The sequence below is a fragment of the Xenopus laevis genome, chromosome 4L (genome assembly GCF_017654675.1).
Source record: "Xenopus laevis strain J_2021 chromosome 4L, Xenopus_laevis_v10.1, whole genome shotgun sequence".
Lineage (NCBI taxonomy): Eukaryota > Metazoa > Chordata > Amphibia > Anura > Pipidae > Xenopus > Xenopus laevis.
The window spans coordinates 69,843,767-69,871,424 of NC_054377.1; the positions used below are offsets into that span (position 1 = coordinate 69,843,767).

A 27,658-nucleotide genomic window follows, 5' to 3' on the forward strand; every position below is an offset into this window, starting at 1 on the left:
CTAGCCTCTGTTTTCTGTACTATTAAAAACTGCAGTAATGAGAATTTAAATATTAAACAAGGCAGAAAGAGCATTCAGTGCAGAACTGCTGCCTCAGATTAACAGGAATAAACAGGGAGGAAAGAAAACAAAATGTCACCACAAGCAGAATACTTTAGCTGGCCATAGACGCAAATATTGAGGATTCGCACGATTTTCGGACCGTGTGTGGAGAGTCCCGATATTTTTCGTCCGGCGGAGATTGGTCGTTTGATTGATCGGACAGGTTAAAAGATTTCTGTCGGCTGCGGGTAATATCTCTGCATTGCCGATCATACGATTTTCAGAGGGAGACTGTCACTAGCTTTGGTCGGACATAACTTTCATACGATTGCTGTCAGGGGCAGAACATCGGCTGATCTGTTCTTTTACTACTTTATTTGATCGGAATGGTTAGTGGCAGGTTGGGAGATGGGGAAGTCCGATCGTATGTTGATTCGTACGATCGGATCTTTGCGTCTGTGGCCAGCTTAACTTTGTTTGCAGCAAAAAAACTGATAAACGTTAACATTTTACACTAATTTTATTATACTCTAATCCGACTGGGTAAAATCTTCCCCCGATAGATCTTCAGTTTGCCCCCTCCCCTAGTGCCAACAGTATTGTACTGGAAAGGTATCATGAAAACGATTAATGATAATCTTGCTATTTCCCATATTATTTCACCCAAAATTTGTGTATTCTGAATTATGGTTGAAATTCTACGACAAAATAAATCCTGCCTATTGTGCAGATCACTACTGTTCTACACAAAAAAAAAAGCCACAATACTACAATCCTAATCCACCCACAGTTTCCGAATGGATCAATTTGGTTAGCAAAAACCCTTCTGGTAATAAAGCTTACTTATGAAGCCAGAGGCACTCCTGATAAATTAAAAAAAATATGGGGAATATGGATTGAAATTAATCCTTTAGCCTGAGTTGTTTTTTATAATAGAAAACTGATGGTGCAATGTACTGTATTATAGTATTCTCTCCTTTACTTTTCCCTTTATTTCCTTTTCTTTTTGTTTTCAACTTCCAATTTTCAACTGTAAATGCTGAATATCCCTGCCAATATGATGTACATCTTTTATATTGCCTAGGGAAAATGTTTACAACATGTTTTGATTCAACGACATGTAATTATATTCTATGTTAGGATGTTTGTTAAATGAAAAATAAACTCTATAAAAAAAAAAGAAACAAAGAAGGGAAAGCAAAGTTGAAGTGTAAGGGTGAAAATGCACGGATCTACTTGTAGCAGCTACTTGTCACGGCTACAAAAATAGGCAGTGCTGATAATTCCCAGATAACTGTCTCTATGTGTGTCTTAGCAGAATCCCAGCATATTCTATGGCAAGTTATTTTCTGCTGTTTTGTAAGCATGACAAGTAGCTGCAATGTTCCCTCTAATTCCTTCTCGGCTATTTGAGCAAAAAATTTCTTTTGTGCACACATTTTAAACTTGTGTGCACAGTGTTTAAAAACTGTGTGCTCAGGTCAGAATTAATACAACATTTTGTGTTTTCACCCAAAATTCTTTGTGCACACCACAATTTGTTGTGTGTACTGGCCTCAAAATATGTGTGTGTGCGCACAAGCACACACCTTAAGCTGGCCATAGACGCAAAGATCTGATCGTTCAAATCCTCGAAGGATCAGACTTTCCTATCCCCAGACCTGCCACTAACCATTCAGATCAAATAAAGTAATATAAGAACAGATCAGTCGATGTTCTGCCCCTACAGCAATCGTACGAAAGTTATGTCCGACAAAAGCTGGTGACAGTCTCCCACTGAAAATCGTCCGATCAGCAATACATGCAGAGATATTATTGGCAGCCGACAGAAATCTTTTAACCTGTCTGATTGACCAAATGACTGCTCTCCATGGGAAGAAAAATGTTGGGATTCTCCACACACGGTCCGGAAATTGTCGATTCGTACGATCTGAGCTTTGCGTCTATGGCCAGCTTTAGAGGGAACATTGGCTGCTAATAGTAGTTCCGTGTCTTTACCCTAAAGTAAGGGTGATGGGACATGAGATGATTCATTGCCCACAGATAAACCACAGGCAACAAATCTCAATAAATCTGCCAACACAGGCAACAAATCTCTCAAAAAAGACTTTCCATAGGATCAGGGGCGATCCTGGCCCCTCCCCCGCCCGAGGCAGCAGCAGTTGCTGGCGCCCCCCTCCCCCGTGCGCTTACCTTTTTGCGCCTGAGGGGGTCCACCAGGGCAGCAGAGAGGGCCAGGGCACTAGCGCAGAGAGCCTAACTGCGCTCTCTGTGCTAGAAGAGACGAATTTCCGGTTTGAAAACTGGAAATTCGGCTCTTAAAGTACCAGGAGTGGCATTTTTGCCGCCCCTGGTACCTAGTGGGCGCTGCCGCCTGAGGCGACAGTCTCAAGTCGCCTCATTGGCGAAGCGCCCCTGCATAGGATACCATAAAGATCACCACTGCAAGTAAAATCTATTATTTGCGGTGATCTGGCTTAACTGGCAGAAATTGTGAAGTGATGCATTTTCCTGTGGCTAAACCAGATTACCACGAGTACTAGATCTTACTTGCTGCAATCCCACTATGGAAAGTCTTTTTCATGTACTATCAATCTAAAAAGCAATGACACGTGAGGAGAGTAGTCACCCTCCTTTTCTGCAGGTGATTAATCTCCTACCAATGCTTTCTCACTGGTGATAAAGTTAATTGCCGATGGAAAAACATATGTGGCGAAGTTGACTCAACAGAAAACTTTGGGTGACTTCAGAAAAATGAACCAATGCTAAACTAAGAAAGGTTGGTCAAGTTTGAGCCAGTGCAACACTTTTTTAGAAGGTTGCAGGCCAAACTCTGCCTCCCCACCTGCAAAGTTATCATGCCCCTATTCCTCCTCCAGCAGTCCATCACTCATTCATATAGTTGTGCCTGCCTCTTCCCTTCCATTGATGTCAGAGTTTGCTTGCCAGCTCTGTTCAGATTCTGGTCCAGGTCCAGATTTTTTGTTGAGCTCTGTTCATTACTAGCAGTTTGCTGAGAGATGGTATGCAAAATTTATAAGCACTAGTGATTTAATTATTTGTGCATTATTTCTAAAATGTACAGAAGTCAACATGCTGACTAAGAAATGACTGTAATCTTTACTCACTGTTATCTCCACTACTGTGCCATTGAGTGAAGAACTGAAATCTCGCCTCGAGGTTCCCAATGTTCCACACAAAAAGTTTTTTCTGTGAGTTGTACTTGATTGCACAAAGCGGAAAATATAGTTGGTCTGGAAAGTCCAGCAATGCACGTGCTCCAATAGCCTGAACAGGAACAACACATTTCTCTCGTTCTGTGACACAAACAAGTTCATGGAAATAGTCCTAATGAATAATAAAAATATGTAGGTTAGAGAACAGAAATTATGGTTATGATATAATCAATCCTAAATATTATAATAGACTTATTTAAAGGAATTGTTCAGTGTAAAAATGAAATAGATAGGCTGCGCAGGATCGCTGCACCAATGAGGCCTAAGGCAGCGTCGCCAACCAGGTTACCAGGGGCAGCAAAAAAGTCGCTCCTGGTATTTCCAGCTTTCAAAATGGAATTTTGCTCTCTTGCCCCCTCCAGCCCAGGAAAAGGTAAGCGTGTGTGTGGGGGGGGGGGCGGTATTGCACAAACCTCCTCAGGCGCAGGTTCCGACTGGGCCAGCCGGACATAGGAAAAAAACGTAATCTGCTGAGCCCCATGAAAAAAGTTTGCGGTGCAGTACATGCTGGCGTTTGTGGCAATGTTCGCACATGCACTGCGCACGCCGGCGTTTGTGCATGCACGTGGGGGGCCCGGAAAAGGTGGAACCCAGTGGGCCCCCCGTGCTCTAGTGCGACCCTGCTCAGGCAGCTCCTGCTTTAGAAACGGTGCTGAGCCTGCGCAAAATAAAACTGTTTTAAATATAACGTAGTTAGTCAAAAATGTAATGTATAAAGGCTGGAGTGATTGGATGTGTAACATAATAACCTGAACCCACCTTCTTCCTTTTCAGTTCTCTAACCTCTTAGAGACCAATCTATTAACCTAGTTTTATTTTTACACTGAACAGTTTCTTTTAAGGGAATATAAACCCCACATAGTATCTAAAATTAAGGTGCAGTAAATTCTTTACTTTATTTAGTACTGTTGTACATTGCTTTCCTGAATATTTAATGGCAAAGTCATATAGATGTATTCTGATCTATATATTTTGAGTGTTATTGAGAGATGAAAAAAATTACATTAAAGAGGGGTATTTACTAAAACGCAACTTTATGTCCTTCCCATCCACAAATATAACTTATGTATCGAAAAAAAACAGCTAGAAAAAATCAGCGCAGGAAAAATCTCGACATAATCATGCAACAATTCAAATTGTATGATTTTTTCAAGTTTGATGGCCGAATCACTCAATTTTATTTCAAGTTGTCACCCGAAAACCCAAACTGTTTTAGATTATCGTACGAAAACCATCAAAAAATATCTTCAGGGACATCTGCCATTGACTTCTACATGACCACGACAGATTTTAGCTGGATTCGGATTTTAAGCAGCTTTGGGGTATATAAATCTCTAAATATTAAAAGTTTTTTTCCCCTTTAAAAATTCGACCACAAAAAATTGAGGTTTAATATATAGGCCCCGTAGTGTAAGAAAACCATGTAATTCTTATTGCAGAAGAATCTATTAACACAAGGTCACCAACTAAGTGTGATTTAGCCCAAAACAGACTGCAAAGATAAGTACATAGCAGAACTCAGTGATATAGAACAGAACATGCACCACCTGCTGAGCTAGTCTATAATAAGCCTGCATACTCTCTGAACCTGGCAAGATACGGCCACCTCCTATCATAGACAAATGCAATGCCTATAATTTAAAAGGGCTTTAGGAAAAATGAAAAATTCAACATCAAAAGAAGGTTGGAGGTACATCTGCCCTTTTACCTATTTCCTGCATAAGAGATTGTTAAATGGATTTTAAGTGAACCTGTGCCATAAAAATTAAGGTTTATTTTTCGCTTAAAAGGACATTATAGTGACTTAATTCAGTTATTTAAAAAACATCAGATCTTTCTGGCTTCTCTTGGAAAGTAAAACACAGGTCTGCCTATGGCCCTAAAAAGCCATGTTTCATAAATACTTGGCCAAAGTGAGCACTATGACAGCTTCCACATATTTCTGAACCCCAATATATATGGCTATCCATGCAAAATAGCATACTCCTACCTAACCATACTTATGAAAAGGGTACATTGTCCTCCTCTGTTTTTCAGAAACTAAGTAATACACTAACTGTATCCCCTTAATGGTTAATAGCTATTCCAGTTTCTGACACTTTATAATCAAGTCTATGTATGACTGCTTTAGGGACAGAGAAATACAGGAGAGACCTAGGAGCACATGGGAATAAATGTTTTGCTCCCACTTCAGAGTTTTAAGCTGATGCAATGTGAGATCAGTGCTACCCAATAAAAGCATTACAAATACACTTGGGATTATTCCCCTAGGATAGGTGAACAGTGTGGGTGCATGTAATAGCCTATCACTCTGACTGCACGTTGAGCATTAAGATTGTGTCAAAAAGACCCGGATACTTAAATAACCATTAGGCATGTTTTCTTTGTTTCTGAATTTAACTGATCTTGTGATGAGAAGATTTTTGCTCATACAGAATTATTCACTATAATAAAGAAAGTTGCAGAAACATACTAGGGGGCTTATTTACAAGCTTCGATTTTTCCCATGAATCTCTGAAAAATTAAGGGTTTCTCATTTTTTTAAAAAGCTCTTAAAATTTGAGATTTATAAAGTGTAAAAACCACAAATACAAAACTCCAGCAGGTAAAAGTTGTTGAGGTCCTATAGTAGTCAATGGGAGCTGCGCTGATCCTTTTGGACCGCTTTAAATCAATTGGGACTTTTAGAGGTTAAATAAAATACAACCTTTGATAAATAGGCCCTTACGTTTCATTAGCAAATGAACATGAACTGGTACAGATTTTTTTGTTTTTTGTTATTGGACACAATTATGGTGAATGCGGCACTGTACTAGAAAGCAATGATGTTGGATTTATAGGCAAAAAAGCTACAGGTAAAAAAACATGGCAGTTTTCATCTGAAATTGCACTTTACACACTGCTCTTGGGTTCATACATGAGCCCTACTATCTAATACGAGACATCTGTAATAACCATGGTTAAAATGTGAGTGGTTGTTAGAGGTAGCTACCTGCAACAGATACCTGTTTTATATTAAAGGGAACCTGTCACCCCCATATGCGTTTCCCCCTCTTGAGGTGTGGTCTAACAACGCCCACACTCCTGTTGCGGAAAACAAGATAGTTTCAAAATTGCCCCCTGCGAGCACCAGGCCCCCTGCACCAGTGAGCTTCTGATACAGTGGCACTAGTCGCTGCTGATTCGGGGGAAACTAATTTTGGGGTGACAGGCACCCTTTAAGTAGAAAAAGGAAATACCTCCACTTAATTTTAAATCTTGTTAATTAAACAACATTGTGTATCTTCTTTTTTACATAAGAATATCTAACTAAGTGTAGTTTATTTTGGACCACTAGATGGAAATCTTCAGCTGAGGGCTAAAGACAATGCCAAAGGAGTAAAGCAATAAGACACCTCACCCTCATTTGAATAAATAATTATTCACAAGGGTGAACTGTTCTCTGTGCACAATAGGCTATACCTCATACTCTGATGGAGGATAAACAATCTTAAAACAACTTCTATAAACACAATTTATATTATTCACATGAAGCTAAGGAATCATCCCTTAATAAATTCACCTTCAATAATAAAGATATCCATTTTAGCATGTAGAAAGGTTAATAATTTTGTAAAATTTTGAAGATATGTTGAAAACAATATACTCATTCTTTCAAAAAGGCACATTGTATTAAGATAATAATATATATATATAGTTCTATTTTATTACACATGAATGAGATGTGATATTAAAATTCAGCTCCTACAACAGTACAGCAAACCATAAGGGACATCTGGTCATCTAGCAGTAATATTACACTACCTTGTTCTTCTCAGGAGTGAAAAGAATACGGAATAGAGATGGCATGCCTGGAGCAACTTTGTTACACACATCATTGGGGATGATGATTTGAAAGTAGGGAGAATTCTCCTGAATGACTTTCACCAAGCGAGGCACCTAGAGAAAAACAGTTGAAAAAAAAACTCTGTTGACGCAAAACACTCATAAGAAAATACAAGAAGGAATGTTAAAATTAGGCATTTAAAGGAGAAGGAAAGTTCTTTTTACTTGGGGTGCCAGAAGTTAGGCACCCCGAAGTGATCATATTTACTTACCTGACTCCCCAGGCCGGTGCACCTATCAGGAGATCGGTGCTTCATCATACTGAAATAAGAAACTTTCTAAATACAATCAATTCAAAATTCTATACAGTATCTGAAATAATCAAGTTTATCTTCACTATTCCCCTGTCAGCATCCGTTTCTCTTCATTCTCTCTTCATGCAGTAGTTGGGTGTCAGATATTCATTGACAGATACAATATATGTTATAGGGGGGCTCCTTTTGCCTAGAAGATGTATTAGAGCTCACTCTATTAAAATCACCAGAAATCCAGTCTCTCTACATACAGGATTTGTGAAAAATGCAGTTATTTTGTTAGATTTTGTTTGCACTGGAATCAGTTATTTGAATGAGCTCTAATACATCTGCTAGGAAAGGAATGCCCCCCCCCCCCCTATAAGATATATTGGATCTAACTGTCAATGATTATCTGACACCCAGCTGCTGCATGAAAACAGAATGAAGAGAAACACATGCTGAGAGAGGGAAAGTGAAGTTGAACTTGATTATTTCAGAAACGCTACAGAATATTTAAATTCTTGTTTCAGTATGTTGAAGTGGATATTGAATTCTCATTTTTTTACGATTCCCCTTTAAAGTTAATTGAAAGGTGAACAACCCCTTTAAAACTTTCCTGACAATCAGGACATTTCCAACAAACTGTCACATGTATCAAAGCCAATACCTGCATCAATTCTTAAGAAAGGATAAAACTGCTTTAAGCTGTTTTACGAAACAATTGTGGTCAGTGTTGCTCAGTAATATCACCTGTTTAAATTTTTGATGCCCAATTCATATGACATGCAGGTTATAAAAGTTTTACTAAGCAGTAACGACTGTATAAGGATAAATCACCCCCTCTGTCTCAAAGCCACCCTGACATATAATTGGCCAGTATGATATCCCTTTATTAATACATATTCAATACAGGAATGCAGGTTGGGCACCTGCTGTGTAAAATTTTAGAAATAGAGGCTGTTAACAAAAATGACAGCTGCAGCTGTATATTGCTGGCTTCCAAGCAGAGGTGCCAATCTCATTATGCTCTTGACTTCTCAAGCTGATAATGTCATAATAGGATCTGCAGGATCATTCCATGGCTGGGTTCTTCACAAACAGGCAATTCAGACCAAGTTTCCTATTAAATTGTTTGTAAGACACATGGTCAAAAATACACTGGCAATAATACAAAAGGCTTGAGTTTAGAGGTACTGTCATGGCCACCAGCAAACAATGCTAGACAATTAGGGGTAGACTAGACAGAAAAAGCACATGCTCAGGGTGCCGTTGGTGGGAAGTGCTGTTCTGGTTGGCAGAGAAAAGAATCAACCAGTGAGAGGGAAAGTGAGGAAATGAATGGTAATGGGGGAGGGGGGAAACAATAGTACTTGGCCTGGCTCTGCTGGAATTGTGGGAGTGACTACCAGGACCTTTATAACCTTTATTATACACAAAAGCCATGAATAGCTTGTAAATTATATCCTTATAAATGGTGAGTAAACTTGTGTATTATAATAAATAAAGTACCCACAGTTGCAAAATATGAGGATATTAGAAGTCACCTCCGAGTTCCATGACCTGTATAAAAGCACTGGGCTTTCAGCCTCGTGTTTTTATATGGTGCTTGTATGTGGAGGATTTTGCTGTGAACAGACAACATGTGGTCAAAGGAGCTCTCCATGCAGATGAAACAAGCCATCCTTAAGCTGCAAAAACAGAAATACCCATCCGAGAAATTGCTACAATATTAGGAGTGGCAAAATCTACAGAAAGCACTGGTGAACTCCATAACGCACAAAGACCTGGATGTCCACGAAAGACAATAGTGGTGGATCATCGCAGAATAATTTCCATGGTGAAGCGAAACTCCTCACAACAGTGAACAACACTCTCCAGGAGGTAGGCATATTGATATCCAAGTCTACCATAAAGAGAAGACTGCATGAAAGTAAATACCTAGGGGTAAATTTATCAAAGAGTGAAGTTCCGCCACTAGAGTGAAATTCCGCAGCTCTCAATTCATTTCTATGGGATTTTGAAAGGCGTATTTATCAATGGGTGATAAATTTGATAAATATGCCTATAAAAATCCCATATAAATGAAAGGAGAGTGGCGGAATTTCACTCTAGTGGCGGAACTTCACTATTAACGTCACTCTTTGATAAATATACCCCATAGGGTGCACTGCAAGGTGCAAGCCACTCATAAGCCTCAAGAATAAAAAGGCTAGATTGGACTTGCTATAAAAAACATCTAAAAAAGCCAGCATAGTTCTGTAAAAACATTCTTTGGACAGATGAAACCAGGATCAACCTCTACCAGAATGATGGCAAGAAAAAAGTATGGAACAGCTCATGATCCAAAGCATACTACATCATCTGTAAAACATGGTGGAGGCAGTGTGATGGCTTGGGCGTGCATGGCTGCCAGTGGCACTGGGACACTAGGGTTTATCGATGATGTGACACAGTACAGAAGCAGCCGAATGAATTCTGAGGTGTTCAGAGACATATACTGTCTGCTCAAATCCAGATAAATGCAGTCAAATTGATTGCAGCCGAATGAATTCTGAGGTGTTCAGGGACAGCTCAAATCCAGCTAAATGCAGTCAAATTGATTGGGAGACCTTTCATAATTCTCTGCAGTCAGTGACATTTCCTTGAGAAATGCTGAGGGAGTCAGCTGCAATAGGAATTTATCAGTTTGTCAGCTTGGGACAACCATTTGCAATACATCTTTCAGGGTCCTGTAAGTACTTTAGCTTAATTAAAGTATAATTATTATTATTGTGAATGCAGTGATAAAGAGATATTTACAAGTTAACTCCAGCATAATTCTAGTCAGTAGCTGCATATCTAACCTTCTCTTATCAAACTGGTCCTTTCTTCTTTTGCAGTTTTAATGCATTAATTATTTATATGTAATCTCTTATTTATTTTGTAGCAGGATGTTTAGTGAGGATTTTACAGAGATCAGTCTTCATTAACATTATCTCTTGCTCCAGTGGAGCTTACAAAATAACAAGTCCCTTTCACATTCACACAACTGACACGCACTAGAGCCAGTTTTATCAGGTACTAATTAACCTGCCCATAAGGTTTTGGATTGTGTACTGCAAGAAAATCTACGCAGGCAAAGGGAGAACATACAAACTCCTAACAGATAGTGCCCAGGTTGAAATCAAATGTTGAAATTAAATCCATTTAATAGGCACAGCTGCTTTCTGTAAGCACATCACTTGGTTTACATGACTCAGACTCATATAATCTAGGCAACCTTCATTTTAAAGAAAAAATCCCTTGATTTATTTGTAAACAATTACTGTAAGAGAAGGTTGTTTATCTCTACTGAGCTTGGGGTTATGTGGAGCCACCACTTTGCTTTGGAATCTGCTGGACATTTTAAAAGGCAACTACTTAACTGATTTTGGTGCCCCTTGACGTTTGCTGGTCGGCATGGTTGCTTCTTTTGGTAAACATCTGCAATTTAAAAAAAAAACAACTTTAGTACAAGAACACAAAGATGCTTATTTAGGAATCCCATAGATGTAATTGAGGATCAGTAATGGGCAAAGTTTCAGTTGTTAAGACCCCACCACACAGATGTTGGCCCAAAGAATTTTGTGATGCAGGCTGCAGTCTGCACAAGTTACATAGCACATCTCTGGAAATAAATTATGATTGTGTTGGTTGCTGCTATGTACAGTACTAATGATTTGAAATATTTACTAATCAGCCTTATATTGTGAAATATATAATATATATATATATATATATATATCTATATATATATATATATATATATATAGATATATATATACAATATCAAAACAGGGGGGTTGTGGGAGCACTCTAAAGGCTTTAAAGTAGCAGCACAGAGCATATGCAGTGAATTAGCAGAAATGAAGATGAGGAACTACTGTTTAGAGGCAGAAATCTTCACTGCTTAAAGGCTGTGGTTGCCTTGGGCTGGTACAGTTTCTCTAAAATTCAAGCCTTTGCATTTATAAAAGTCCTGACAGCCACTTCCACAACACCCCATCCCTGAAAGGCTAATTAATCATTCTGTTGCATTTGGCATGGCTACAAAGAAACAAATCATGAAAAATATAAAACTTCTCCATATAAAAGTTGGCAAGGTCACATGGAAGTCAGTGGGAGCTGTCCTTTGCAAATTGTAAAAACTTTCTTTGCTTTCAGCTTATAGAGGTTTTCTGGGGTCTTTTAGTTTGTAATTGCATGAAAACTCTTCCAAAAACGAGGATTTCAAGGTTTGGATTCATTTTGTGTTTTTTTCCGTTGGTGCTTTTTATATTGGATCTTTTAATAAATAATTAGACATTCGTGCTTTTTTTAAATGCGAGTTTAGTTGTGGTTGAAAAAAACCTGTAAATCTACACAAATTTTGAAAAGTAGGCCTCTAAGTGTCTTGAGTACACTCATAGATGTTGCATACTATGCTGTATACAACCTTCTCAAGAATTAGCACTACTGTTGCCCTGTATATTTAATAAAATCAAAATGTTGCCATAAATGTATTGGTGGTTAGCAGTGCAGATGCCCCACCAATAGAGACTTTGCCATGGGCGAACCATTGCTTTAAAGTAGCTCAGGATGGGGCTTCACAACTAGTAAGCAATACTGAATACATAATGTTGAACAAAAGGAACCACAGTTGTATTTCCTCCAGTTTAGGTTTATTAATGTTACAAATGTAGAATAAATAAGGAAATGTGTCAAAAAATATTATTACTTTAACAGTATTATAACAGATCACTCATATTTTCACATATGTAGCTTTGAAATAGAGTGAAGGAAAAATACTTGTGCGCAAGTTGCACTCACTCAGCTTCACAGGCACAAAGAAATAGAATAGGTGGAGAAATTACAGATGGAGCCCTGTATTAAATAACTGGTCAGTCCAGAGCTACCTTGCCCCTCTGCATAATGTGTTTCATTTACATTAAAATGTGTCACTGGAATACTGGCACAAGAAACCTTTGGTCCTTGCATGGCCCTATCTGTATCTACTATGGGGCATTAGACATTCCTAATCAGGACATTCCATTACTGCTGGGCCACCCTAAGCTCTCCCACCTCATTATTAAAACACCCATACTGCAAAAAAGTTCCTTGACTGTAATGATAGCATATAATTTATCTGAACTATGAGTTTCTTTCAACATATGAATAGCATTTAAGATTCTAATTAATACTACTTAGGCAATAAAAGATGGTAGCTGAGTTTGAAAAAAGATCAAGTGTCCATTAAGTTTTAATTCACTTAAACTCTACGTTTTCGGGCTTCTACTTGTATAATGCGTATTACAAAAATCTGTGTGTTCTTAAATATACAGACACAAATGCAAACCTGTCCTCAGAGTCTAGTGCGTAGAAGTCTGATGAAAAATATACTATCAGTAAGAAAGAGTGTTTCCTCGAGGCAGCAACCTCCCCAGGGAAGTAGAAATCCCAAGGCAAAACATTTTTTGCAAAACAGATCTTAGAAACAGCTATTGTATCACAGTTCAAACAAGAACAATTAGTTATTTACTTTATTTAAGCATGATATCAATTCAGCAGGTTCCTATTCAGATCAAGAAAGGTTAGCTCACACAGTGTTTTAGATTTTTCTTTTGTTGGCTGTTGTCAAGCAGAGGTTAATGCTGATAAAAAGAACATTATACTAAATGGTTATGTAATATCCAATGATGCTTCAACTCTCAGCCTTTTTCTGCTTGTAGAATAAAGCAATCTTTAAAACATGGAACTAAATTCAATTATTTTCATCTGGCAAAAAAATCTAGAACATGCAGCCATGAATGTTGCTATTCTACACTAGTGCTTCTATATGTTTTGTTTCTGGCTGGTAAAATGATGCCAATTTAATGCCAATGTTATTAATAGGGCAAAATGATAAAAATATAGGAAGTCTGGTTTTTTTTGTAGAATGTTAACCTTAACAATACACAGAAGAGTTTTAGGGGCACATTTACTAAGCTCGAGTGAAGGATTAGAATAAAAAAACCTTCGAATTTTGAAGGTTTTTTTTTGGCTACTTCGACCATTGAATTGGCTACTTCGACCTTCGACTACGACTTCGAATCGAACGTTTCGAACTAAAAATCTTTTGACTATTTGACCATTCGATAGTCGAAGTACTGTCTCTTTAAGGTCCCCATAGGCTTTCCTAGCTTTGTTCGATTCGAAGGATTTAATCGTTCGATCGAACGATTATCCTTTCGATCGTTCGATCAAACGAATAGCGCTAAATCCTTCGACTACGATATTCGAAGTCGAAGGATTTAACTTCGACCATTAGTAAATGTACCCCTAATAGTCTGCCTAGTGGGAACACTATCAATACATGGAATTTAAGGATAGCAAATGAATATTAGAAAGAATATTGAATTAGCAAAACATTTTGCAAATGTATAGATATATATGTACTTGTAGGAAGGTTAAGATTATCATGTATTTATGCTAAGTAAACCACTATTAGGGTCATGTAATGAAAGAGAGTTCGCCCAGAACCAATCAGCAGGTAGAATTTACTGGTCACTTGTTTAAAAGCAAACATCTTATTGGTTGCTATGGATTACTTCCACTGGGTAAACTTATTGCCTTTTATTACATATGGGGGTATAGTTTTAAAACTCATGTATAGAGCAAATAAGATGCAAATATATAGTGAATAATGTACCCCCTGTGGTCTTAAGCTGTGTGCTTTTACACAGATCATGGAACTCCAAGGGGACTTCTAATTTTCAGATATTTTTTACAGCAGGGGGTACATAATTTATTATTATACACAAATTTCAGTGAGACATGTGACAGAAATGACATCACTTAGAACCAATTAAACTGATGACATGACTGAGCACTGTCAAAAAATACACATTTTTTTATTGTGTATTATAATAAAATAATAAAGGAAATACTTTGGGAGACTGGGATATATTCAGCCTTGCCAAACAGCGAAAAAATGTTCAGACAAAATGCTAGAAATCTGCCAGTACAATAAATACGCCACAGTGTCTTTATATTCTGGGAAGTTGTATTTATTTGTATGGCCTGGATCATATCTCTTCAAATCTAAGATATCTTCTAGACTAAACTCCTATATCATGCTGATTTTTGACATTCCCATCTCTTATTATCCATCTCTGTAACACAGATTGTTCTGAGCAGAGAAACATTAATCCTCTCTTATTTGCAGATTAGAGTCTACAACAGAAGCACTCTGAGAGGCAGATTAGTGGAGATTTTAACCATGACCTCACATCAGAATATGTAAAAGGAGATAGAAAAACTGATCTAGGAATTAATAAATTGCAAGCTTGTACACTGTTGGAAAAAGCAGCTTGCCCCTTTGCAACAGGGAGCATTTTGTTGCAGTTATGATATGGCAAGGTAGTGCAACATCATAGCAAAGGGTCAATTACTTTTTTCTAAACTTTTCGCCTACAGTATGATTGTACTTATCTTAAACTGGTCATACATGGTCAGATTTTATTTGGATATTGATTGTACGTGTTAATGCCACAATCTAAAACTAGCATTCACATTTAAACTGTAGGATTAAAGTAGGAAACAAAACAAATCAGATGATGTTCCGGATAAATGTTGCCATTTAAATGACAAACAACTGTATGAAAGTTATGTCCAAGTGACAGTTACTTTTCAAACTATTATATCTGTGCGTATATGGCCAGCTTTAGAGACCCTGGAAAGTTTCTAATCTTGGGTTTAATTGATATACTAAAAATCAGTGAATTGTAAAATAAAATTAAAACCACCAAAATGTAGAGAATGAATGTTTCACAGTTTAAAAGGAAAATATTGTTTATCTTATTTTTAATGTAATGCCTTTAATACATTTATCTTAAATGGGATATGTCACCCTAAAATAAATTCCAAATCCTATTTTATGAGGTTAGTCAAGCAAAATAAACTTCCATTTTTTACTAAATAAATTATTTAAATCTTGTTTATTTCAGTCTTGGAATTTACAAGATCAGCAAGTAGGCAGTAACCACTTTGTGGGCACTGTTATTAATGCAAGTTTGCATCATCCCAAAATCTCGTTTATGAGCCAAAATGTGGCAACTGATACATATGCCCATGCACTGGCTACACAATTAAATGTAAGGAGGGAGGGGGAATGAGAAGAAAGCAGTGACATCTAGTATGTGCAGAATGGAAAGTAATTAGCTGCCCTGCCTTTATACCTAAGGCACATAGGGGGGCTGGCAATACATGATTGACAGCTAAGACTTTTAAACATGTTTATAACAGGTATAGATGCTTCAATTAAAAATTGGTTTAATTTGAAAAAGGACTTTGATCATCCAGTTTTTTATGTTTGGGTGACAGGTCCCCTTTAAATGATGGTGCTAAAGATAAGCAATCATCCATATGTGATAGCGACCAATGCTATAGTTATGGATAGAGCTGAAACAATAATAAGTGGTAGCTGTTAGCCTTGCTTCTCCCACCTCCCACCAATAGTTTGGAGAGTAACTATGCTATGTCATGGTCTGTTTACAGGCTTTTATAATATGAAAAAGATGCAATGCATTGTCTATAATTACTGTCTGTTGTAGTCCAGGGGTAAGTGGCCCCTGTGGGACATAAACCCAGAAATGCCATAAACCCTGAATGTCTTGCACCTAATGTTTAATGCACAAGGGAAAATATTATTATAATGTATTTAATGAAATCCAATGTAGTCTGTGCCTTCACTAGTCTACTTGCATTTATCCATATCTTTTGAGATGTGCATGGAGAGAGGTCATGTTTTTGAACAATATTTAATTAGGACAATATTCATACTGACTATAATTAAAATAAATTGGAGAAGATTTGTAGCGTTTTTCAGTTGCATTTTTCCAAGAGATGCTTGCCATTTGCCATAGTAAATGATACTTTTATAGAACATTGCAATTGGAAAACTGCAGTTTACGTTATCCTGAAAACCTAAAATACCTAATGTTTGCTTTACATAAAACTGCAATTGGTAGATACACCAAACACATCAGGGAACAGGTCACTGAGCAGTCCTTAGGAGAACATATTAGCAGACATTTTAATGCAGTCGTTGCTATTAGGAAGCACTGCTCGGACTTTTGCAGTAATTCTTAGAATCATGTCTGTATATTTAATAATGTTTCAGGGAAATGCAGTGAATTAAAATATTAAGTTATTCCTTATATTTCTTTGCAGTGGCAGTAACGTTATGGAATATAGTATGACTTATGAGAAACCCATTATCTAGAAAGCTACGAATTAAGGGAAGGCAATCTTTCATAGATTTCATTTTAACCAAGTAATTCAATTTTTTTTTAATCATTCACTCTGTAATAATCAAACAGAACCTTAAAGGAACAGTAATACCAACAATTAAACTGTGTTTGCTTTAGAAACACATTTTTATATAAACAAGCTGCTGTGTAGCCATTGGGGGCAGCCATTCAAAGCACAGGTTACATAGCAGATACCAGATGCACTCTACAGTCCCATTATATTCTATTGCATTGCTCATCTGTTATCTGCTTAGTAGCCTGTGCCTTTTCCCCCATGGCTAATAGAACAAAGGTACCAGCACACAAGGCTTAGTTTGCAGGGAAACCTTTGCTTTAATTCAAAGTGCGGAAGTGCAACGTTTCAGGGCCATGCCCCTTTATCATGCTTGAAAGCCATTGCCCTAAAGCAGGGCTGTCCAACTGGCAGCCAGTGGGCCGCATGTGGCCCGCGACCCCCCCTTCGGTGGCCCCCCACATGCTGTGTCTGCTTACTATATGTAAAATTTAAAAGGTATTACTACAGAGATGAACCGGCCCCTGCATTGTTTAAACCTCAAATTCAGACTGTAATCCCCTGTATCGTTCACACATGTGATCCCCCTGCATTGTTCACACTTGTGACACCTCTATTGTTTATATCCTAAAACCCTGTACTGTTCACACCTTATTCAAAATGCTAATGAGGCACCATCACTGTGTCACTGTATGTAGTACATATTAGAATGATAAGTTTCCCTGTCTCCTGCTCTGTTCTGCCTTCTCTCCCTGTGTGTGCCATTCTCTGCTTGCCCAGTGCTGCTTGTGTGTGTCATTCTCTGCTTGCCCAGTGCTGCTTGCGTGTCATTCTCTGCTTGCCCAGTGCTGCTTGTGTGTGCCATTCTCTGCTTGCCCAGTGCTGCTTGTGTGTGCCATTCTCTGCTTGCCCAGTGCTGCTTGTGTGTGCCATTCTCTGCTTGGCCAGTGCTGCCTGTGTGTGTGCCATTCTCTGCTTGGCCAGTGCTGCCTGTGTGTGTGCCATTCTCTTCTTGCCCAGTGCTGCTTGTGTGCGCCATTCTCTTCTTGCCCAGTGCTGCTTGTGTGCGCCATTCTCTGCTTGGCCAGTGCTGCTTGTGTGTGCCATTCTCTTCTTGCCCAGTGCTGCTTGTGTGTGCCATTCTCTGCTTGCCCAGTGCTGTTTGTGTGTGCCATTCTCTGCTTGCCCAGTGCTGCTTGTGTGTGCCATTCTCTGCTTGCCCAGTGCTGTTTGTGTGTGCCATTCTCTGCTTGCCCAGTGCTGCTTGTGTGTGCCATTCTCTGCTTGCCCAGTGCTGCTTGTGTGTGCCATTCTCTTCTTGCCCAGTGCTGCTTGTGTGTGCCATTCTCTGCTTGCCCTATGGTACCTGTTACGGGTTTGTTCTTGGGGTTTGTTAGTATTTGGAAATTGTTGTTAAGGGCCCCTAAATTGTTTAATCATGTGTTGGGGGGTTGTTGTATTATCCACAGGGGAGGATGAGGCATATGGATTTAAGGGTATGTTTTAACATGACCAATTTTTCATATGAGTGATGAGGGATTTCCCTGCAGTGAGCACCCGCCATTTGTTTTTTTGGTGTGCTGCCACCGTTAATGTGGATATGATCTTTAAAGTTCTTTTGGTAACATGGGTGTGGTTTACAGTGGGTGTGGTTTAAAAGGGGGAGTGGCCAACACTGACTTCCATTATGGGCCCTCCACCACATAGGCCAGTAAGATTTTGGCCCTTGGTACCACAGAAGTTGGACAGCACTGCCCTAAAGGGACCTGAACCTCTAGTGTCTGAGTCGGGGACCAGGGAACCCCGTGAACGAGGTTAGCTAGAGACAGGGTTATATCTGCCATAGACTGTCTAGGAGAGTAAGTTAGAGAGTACAGATAGCAAGAGCTTTGTGCTCCATCAAGGATCTGTAGCAGGGAGTAGCAGCAGGGAGTAGCTTCCCAAGGCTCCTAGATTGCCTTTAGTGAAGGGACCACAGTGGATAGGGTGTCAGGCTTAGACTCCTTCTCCCTGACCACTCCGCTGGGTGGGATCCGGACCACTTAAAGGTATATCTGCCTGGTGATGTTCCTTACTGCTTGACTACAATGGGAGTCACATTCCTCAGTCGTGTCATCCAACCTGTTTCAGCCTGCTAATATATTGCATATACCTCATGACTGTAAGTAAACCTGGGGATATTTGTCCTGTACAAATAAACGTGTTACTCCTTTGTTTCACCATAAGAACCTCCTGGTGTCCATTTTTCCTATTTTTATTGCACAGTAGCCTGAGAGTTCCTGAAATTTTCCACTTAGCGAAGGCCCTAGCCTGAAGTGTTTGAGGCACATGTAACCCATGCTCCTCTCACTAGCTGGACATTAACTTATTTTGGTCTGTATAGCCCAAGTTAGCGTTACACACTATAAAAACATAGATATATAAACATCCATATTAGTATTTTTGATAGAACAGTAGGATACATGCAAGCATACACAAAAAACCCTCTTAACTGACAAGCAGCGACATTAAATACAAGAAATGTGTAGAAGTAGAAATGTATCTTTAAGAGCCTAAAATGAGTTAATGCATATTTTATTATGTAAGTGACCTACATTTTATGGCTCTCTATCCAAATATTACAAACACCCTTTTAAGCCATCTTTTCCAAAGGAGAACACTCCCATCACATGAATACTTAAAAAAAATGGTTTAAGCTGAAATGAACGTAAGGAGCAATGAATTCTTTACAATCAAATAATTATCTGCTGCATGTAATTCTGATTTCAAAAGCAAAAGATATAGAAAAAGTCTGCAGTAGTTAGAAACAGATGTTTTTCCCTTGTGGTGAACTACCCATTTAAAGAGAAAACATACCCCTTTTTTTACAAGAGCTTATTAAAGGAGTTGTTCACCTTTGAGTTAACTTTCAGTATGATGTAGTGAGCAAAATTCTGAGACAATTTGTAATTGCTTTTCATTTTTTATTAGTTGTGGTTAAGTTATTTAACTTTTTATTCAGCAGTTTTGCAATTTGCTTCAATCTAGTAGCTTGGGTTCAAATCACCCTAGCAACCATGCATTGATTTAAATAAGAAACTGGAATATGAATAGAAAGATGAGTAACCTTTGAATTGGTCTTATGTCAAAAAAAAATTAATTTTAGAACTTTCAAAAATAAATATTAGGGATTAATCTGAACCCGAATTATTTAGGAAAAATTCAGACAAATCCTGAACCTAATCAAGCCCCTAATTTGCATATGCAAAGCTACTGCGACTTAGAAAATTAAATCAAACCTCTGGTTGGAGTAGAACCTTCCTTTGCTCTGACTTGGAGATGTTTGTTTAAAACTGACCTGCACAGATGATCAAAGTAAATTGATGTGGGCTGCTATAGCTGATCATAGTGGAAGATGAAAGATGCAGTATCCCAAATATGTGTTCCTATAATGTTCCTCCTTGTAGCATCGCCCCTTGACACCTGTGTGTATCATCATGTAACACTGGTAGCAAGTATAATGCAGTTTCATACTTTTAGTTTATAATTTATTATAATACACAAGAGTAAATGATATCCTTACAAACAGTGATGTCATTGCTTATAATCGGAGCTTAGTGATGTCATTTGTCACATGACTCACTAAACTTTGTCTAAACTGTGTATTATAATAATTAAAGTATCCCCTGTTACAAAATATGAGGATATTAGAAATCACCCCAGAGTCCCATGGCCTGTATGAAACACTCGACTTTCTGCCCTGTGCTTTTCTATGGTCATGAAACTCCTCTATAACTTATAATATCCTTATATTTTACAAGAGGGGGTACTTTATTCACTACACAAACAGCTGCACAGATGAAATTGATTTTGACCAAATATTGGTTCACACTTTTTCCCTTCACTCTGTATCATATATTACCAGAAAGGGATGTGTGCAAATTGCTGCATAATAACCTTAAACCTTGAGCAAATACTTAATTGTTGGTGCACATCATGTAACTTTTTGCTCTGTTCTACTACACTGAAATAGTGCAGCAACAATATAGTAACTATGTAAGATTGGTTGAAAAAAAGACACACCAAGTTCTTATGTCTATATCTATATATCTCTATATCTATCTCTCTATCTCTATCTATCTATCTATCTATCTCTATCTCTATATCTATCTCTATATATCTCTCTCTATATCTATCTATCTCTATCTATATATAACCTGCCTAACTGCTAGTTGATCCAGAGGAAGGCAAAAAAAAAAAAAACCTTCTGAAGCCTCTCCAATTTGCCTCTGAGGGGGAAAAATTCCTTCTGGACTCGAAGCTGGCAATCAGACAATCCCCTGGATCAACTTGTGCTATGAGTTATCTCCCATAACCCTGTATTCCCTCGCTTGCTAAAAAGCCATCCACCCCCTTCTTAAAGCTATCTAATGTATCAGCCTGTATGACTGATTCCGGGAGAGAATTCCACAAATTCACAGCTCTCACTGTTAAAAAATTCTTTCCAAATATTTTGACAGAGCCTCCTTTCTTCAAATCAGGGAAATCAGCATCTTCACATATTTATTTCTCTCTGTAATTATTGATTTGTTTATTAACTTATTCGAGTGAGACTGGAGATAACCTGCTTCTTTATCTTGATGCACAAAACTGTTTCCTATAATGGTTAGTTGTGATAACTGTAATATGTAACGGAGTTCCTTCTCTTGATAATATCAATGAATATCCTAAAGACTGATTTTTTTATACTCTCTTGTGGATGGCTTTTTAATTCCATAACACTACACAATCTTTTGCTTTCCAAGTTCGTCACTTAGCAAGGTCCACTAAGCACTAAGACATTTCCAACCAATCAGGTCAGGGATTAGTGGGCTGTGAAATGCGTTTACTGGCTCAACAAATAATTTTAGTCAAATAACATAGAGCCAAAGCAGGATTATAATTGGTTTCACAACATTCACCCTTTATGGGGCTTACCAGTGTGTCGCAGTGTTTTCTGATCAAGATATGCAGGGAAGCGGAGAATGCTGATCAGAAAAACCGTCACTAGACTGCTGTGCTCCAACAAGTTAAAAACAGATCCGGGAGACCTGAACACGGAAACTAAAAGCAAATGTTTGCCAGGGAGGGTTTACTTGACCCTGAGCCGACACAACACTTCTGAGTACAAACAGGTAAAGAGTCTAATGCTGATTTTCGGCCTATTTTAGCAGGCAGATTTCAGTCCCTGTGTGGCACTAGCCTAAAGAAAGCTAACATATTGTCACCCCCCGGTACTCCTTCACTTTTCTTGTCCTTTACTGATGCATAAAAAAACCTTTTCGACATGTACCATATCATGTTCCTCATATCATACACACACATATTGACTTCATGGTGCATATATGCCAGAAAACCTGAATTGAAGCATTATGTTTCTGCTGAATGCTTAACTAACAAGCAAGGAGTTAAAAAAAAAAAAAAAAAAAAAAGGAAGAGGATTGCTTCTATATAAAGTGCTCATTATCCGATTCTCTACCATCTTTCTGCTTTTATTCTACAGACAAAGAGATCAATAAGAAAAAAGTGACTTTTTTATCCCTCATTCTTCCTTGCAGTTTGGAAATCTAGAGAATATGAGGCCAGCAGGCAACAAGTCACCTGATTCCTGTGCTTGTCCCCTTTATGCCAAGAGAGGCTCAGGCACATGGAGAGACAAGAAGAACAGCAGAACAAAAGCTTTTAGAAATGACAGGAAGCTATTCATAGCTCTTGGCAGTATTTCTCCTGGATAAATCAAGGTCTACATTAAATTGGTGATAAGGAATGCCAGAAAGTGTACAGGATCATCACAGACACAGCTATTCTTAATTATATTTAGCTATTCCCTTTTATTGTAGATGAAAATTTTTTGATCTTTTACCCCACATTTGAAAAACGTGTTTATTTTTAGTGTAAACTCTGTTGAAGTTAGGAATGCATTTGAATCCTGGATTCGGTTTGAATCGAATCCTTAAAATCATGTGACTTTTGTCACACAAACAAGGAAGTAAAAAGATTTTTAACCACGTTCCACAAGCACGGTTCTCTTTGGCTCTTCCTAGCCCTAATTTGAATATGCAAATTAGGGTTCGGTATTTGGCCAAATCTTTCACCAAGGATTCCGGCGAATCCCAAAATAGTGGATTCGGTGCATCCCTAGTTGAAGTACAGCCATGTCTTTGGCACTTTAGGTTAGCTCTCACAAAGTCACTGATTATCAGTACCTACCTGTGAACATGGTAAACGTTCAATCACAATGGAGGTACATCAGTGCACATCCACTGATGGTGGACTGCATATTCAAAGGCAGGCACTTCTACCTCAAAATGCTTGTGTAGTCAAGACTTTTTAATTTGGTCAGTCTTATGGTTTTTAATTAACTACTTATTTTGCAGGATGCTTCGGAAGACCTCTGCAAAAGTAAGCATACCCTACACCTGTACCCTATTTTTAATATTAGCACACACCAAGATCAGTTATAATGAATATACCATCCGTGAAGTAAGAATATAAAATCAACAATTGTTTTTAAAGTAAAATTAAATGTAACACTCATGATGTCTTCTATAAAACTGGACAAGCCAATAAAAAAGTGTTTGACTCATCCTCACCAAACCGAGTCAGCAGCTTGACCTGTGCATGGGCCAGATATTTAGCAGGTTAGAAAATCCAGATGGACCACATTGGCATATTGATATATTCCTCTCCTGTCAAGTCTGCAGAAACCTACAAAATAAGTTCATTACTAGTCCAGCATATGGGTGGAAAAATCATACTAAGATCCGATTATTTGGTGAGCACGGTAGGTCTCAGGCCCCCTAACCATAGCTCAAAAAATAGTACTAAAAATCACTTCTATAGTTCAAGGGATATACAAGACATTATTAAATTGATTTCAGCCCACCTATGGGGGCCAACCCCACAGGTTAGGAGCCACTGCTCGAAGGGCAATAGCACATGGAGTGATTGAGAGTGTTTTTCTACCCTTGTGATTCCAGCTCCTCTTCCCGCACCTAACCTAACTTTACTCTGATGACTTATTTATATGTGGGGGATCAGTCAACATAGGATAGGGTCATTGCTATTAGCAAAGGACCCTACTTGAAGTTTGATCCACACCCAGGGCTCATCGTCTTGGCCCCCAACCTGCAAATCCTGTAGGTTTCAGGTCAACCCGCTCATTAGTACAAACTAGATTGTTTGATATTTTTGAACTATTCCAGATTGAAATACAGGAATATTTAGGGGGCAGCAATAAGGGATATATGTTGGCAAAAATCTAACTTAAAGTACTCTTTAATGGGTCAGGGTCAAAAGTGGCTGTACTGCTAAGAATTGGCATGCTTTAATAAAAGCTAACCTTCGAAATGGTTTCGGAGGATGACATACATATGATAGATAATACAGCATTATGACAGATACATGGTTTTTATTTTTTTACAATGTCTGTATTCTTTTAATTCAAGAAAATATAATTAGGGAATGTTCTCTATATAAAAGTGTGAAAACTAGACATTACTAAACACACATTCAAGAGAATATTTAAACTGTTTTAATGCTAGCTTGGCATTTCTTAGGTAAAATAAGGTCAATTAATACAAATCACTTTTTAAAAACTATGGTTGAAGAGACTATTTCTTTCATATCTCATCAGCCAAAGGGAAGGGGCATTGGACTGGAAACACTAATGTATTCCTCCTAGCACTGTGCTCTAATCTGCTTAATAATTGAGGGAGATACAGCAGTCAGACAAAGAATTGCATCTATACCATCTTATGTGCATGGCTAATGGGCAAGACTTATAAAGGCAGTTTTTGAAGGGAAAGTGATGGTTACTTATCCAGTAATAATTCTGTCATAAAAAAAAAAACTATTAGAAAGATTGTTCAAAAGCCATGAATGCTTATTCTATGGACAAGGCAAAATCTGCTGCATTCATGATGTTCTAAATTAAGAGTTTATACATTCAAAGGCCAAACAAAATGTTTAAATTCTCAGCTTAAAAAGACTAGTATTTAGGGAGGTTTTTGTATTTATAAAGTGAAAGATAGCTGTAGATGACAACTCACAGCATCTCTAGTCTGTTTCCATATTACATGCATGCCTAGGTGAGCATCTGATTTTATGGACATCCTCCCCTCACAGTCAGAGGTTGAGCAGAGCATGGCATTTACAGTATAGCTTCCTCATAAGTTATACCACATGATACATTTATTTGATCTGAATATAATGCTAAAATCTGATTTTTACTTCAATAAGATGAATGAGGTTTTAGTATTCTTTTCTCTTCTACTACAGTTCCACATATTTAACATGGGGGACCCATTTATGATTGCCCAAGCTTTGGGCAATATTTATAATTTATAGCAATAATAAACGTGAGTGTACTGGGGTTATTTATTAAAGGGCAAGTTGTACTTTTCCCTAAAAATTCAAGTTTTTCTAGGGTAAATTCACTAAAAACTTATTTTTCGGGATAAAAAAAAAAAAAAAAAAAGCCAGAATCTGAAAACACACCATCTGTCAAGGTCATGTAGAAGTCAATGGCAGATGTCCCTTGAACCATCAGATATTTTTTGCTTTTATGATTTTTTTACAGTAGTTTTCACCTTAAAACTCGATCAATTCGAGGTTTTTTTGGCCGATAAATTCAAGGGGGGTACATTTATCAAATAGCGAAGTTAGGAAACGCCACTCTCCAGTCATTTCTATGGGATTTTTAAAAGAGTATTTATCAATGGGTAAAAGTTCATACCTTGATAAATACACCTTTCAATACCCCATAGAAATGACTGGAGAGTGGCAGAATTTCACTCTAGAAGACTGTTGCGATCTCTAACTTCCCTATTTGATAAATATACCGCACGGTATTCAAGTTTTTTCCCCCCAATTGCATTCAATCCGAGTTTTTTTACATTCGGGTTTTTTCATAAATAAGCAAACATTCATAAACGCATCGACCTTTTGTAATGAAGAAAAACTTTGCCAGCTGCCCCGAAGCCACTCAGTTGGTTTCATCCACATGACACTGTATAGTAAAGGAAAAACCCTACATACAAAGGCTGGACTCCAAATCCAACTACTGTGCCCTTCGTAGATTTATTTATTTAATTTATTTTTAAACATAAAAATGGGTCACATCAAGTACAATACTGAGAAAAATGTCTGCAAGGAGGAATAAATCTCTTGTTTTCCTTTTTGCTCTTAGATTCCCTTTTCATGCAGTGGAAAAAAGAAACCAGAAACCTTTTATTTTTCCTGTGACAAGAAGCAGGATTATAGTCAGGGTTGACATTACATAAGTGAGCACTCACAGAATAGGGCTTGAGCAGCCACCTGGCACAATGCATATTTCTAATGATTTAGGGAGGAAAAAAAAAAAAAAACAATCTGGTTATTACTTTAATGGTTTTTGTTAATATGAAAGGACTGCTGAGAATATACATACCATCTAATTTTTAGGAATGCATTGGGATTAGCACAGAACCAAAATACAGATAAGCTTTTGTCCTTTTTAATTATGATTTGACTTGTCTTGATGCCCCCTATATTATTTGAAAGTGTCAGGCCTGTGTCTTACAGTCATATAAAAAGTTTGGTAACCCCTCTCAGCCTGCATAATTTACTCCACTTTCAACAAAAAAGAACTGGTATGTCTTTCATTTATCAGGAACATCGGAGTACTGGGGTGTTTTCTGGACAGAGTTTTAGTGAAGCAGTATTCAGTTGTATGAAATTAAATTAAATGTGAAAAAATGGCTGTGCAAAAATGTGTAATATTGCTAATTTTAATGCATGTAACTGCTCAATACTGATTACTGGCAAAACCAAATTGGTTAGATTAGCTCGTTAAGCCTTGAACTTCATAGGCAGGTGTGTCCAATTATGAGAAAAGGTATTTAAGGTGGCCAATTGCAAGTTGTGCTTCTGTTTGACTCTCCTCTGAAAAATGACAGTATGGGATCCTCAAAGCAACTCTGAAAGCAAAGATTGTTCAGTACCATGGTTTAACGGAAGGCTACAAAAAGCTATCTCAGAGGTTTAATCGGTCAGGAATGTAATCAGGTGGTTGAAGGCCACAAGCACAGTTGCTGTAAAACCCAGGTCTGGCAGGCCAAGAAAAATACAAGAGTAGCATAGGCGGAGGATTGTGAGAATGGTTACAAACAACCCAAAGATCACCTCCAAAGATCTGCAAGATCTTGCTTCAGATGGTGTATCTGTACATCATTGTACAACTCAGAGCAATTTGCACAAAGAACATCTTTATGGCAGGTGATGAGAAAGAAGCCCTTTCTGCACTCGCTTGTTGTATGCAAAAGCTCATTTAGACAAGCCACAGTCATTTTGGAACAAAGTGCTTTAGCCGGATGAGAAATGTAGTTATTTGGTCATAACAAAAATAACTTTGCATGGCGGAAGAAGAACACTACATTCCAAGAAACACACCTGCTACCAAATTTGGTGGAGGTTCCATCATGCTGTGTGGCTAGTTCAGGGACTGGGGCCCTTTTTAAAGTTGAGGGTTGGATGAATTCAACCCAATATCAACAAATTCTTCAGGATAATGTTCAAGCATCAGTCACAAAGTTGAAGTTACGCAGGGATTGGATATTCCAACAAGACAATGACCCTAAACACACTTCGAAATCTACAAAGGCATTTATGCAGAGGGAGAAGTACAATATTCTGAAATGGCCGTCACAGTCCCCCGACTTGAATATCATGGAAAAATCTATGGGATGATTTGAAGCAGGCTGTCCATGCTCTGCAGCCATCAAATTTAACTGAACTGGAAAGATTTTTGTATGGATGAATTGTCAAAAATACCGCCATCCACAATAAAGACACTCATCAAAGGCTATAGGAGACGCATTGATGTAATATCTCTGTTGGGGTGCACAAATTTATGCACCTGTCTCATTTTGTTATGATGCATATTGCATCCAATAAACTTTA

The 27,658-nt window shown here is 38.0% G+C and overlaps 1 protein-coding gene across 2 annotated transcripts; it reads right to left on the reverse strand.

The window, feature by feature from the left end:
- Positions 1–2,759: 2,759 nt before the first annotated feature.
- On the reverse strand, positions 2,760–25,166 carry LOC108714153 (hydrocephalus-inducing protein-like). 2 transcript variants are annotated; one of them, XR_005966988.1, is made up of 4 exons: positions 21,656–25,166; positions 10,804–10,861; positions 7,083–7,217; positions 2,760–3,390 (listed from the first exon to the last, which is right to left on the reverse strand). XR_005966988.1 is itself a non-coding variant. In XM_018258085.2 (3 exons), the coding sequence occupies exons 1-3, from the start codon at positions 10,837–10,839 to the stop codon at positions 3,163–3,165; spliced, it is 399 nt and encodes a 132-aa protein (XP_018113574.1). In that variant the 5' UTR covers positions 10,840–10,966; the 3' UTR covers positions 2,760–3,162. The 2 variants fall into 2 exon arrangements, 1 of the variants encoding a protein (XP_018113574.1); XM_018258085.2 differs by lacking the exon at positions 21,656–25,166 and having other exon boundaries at positions 10,804–10,966.
- Positions 25,167–27,658: the final 2,492 nt, after the last annotated feature.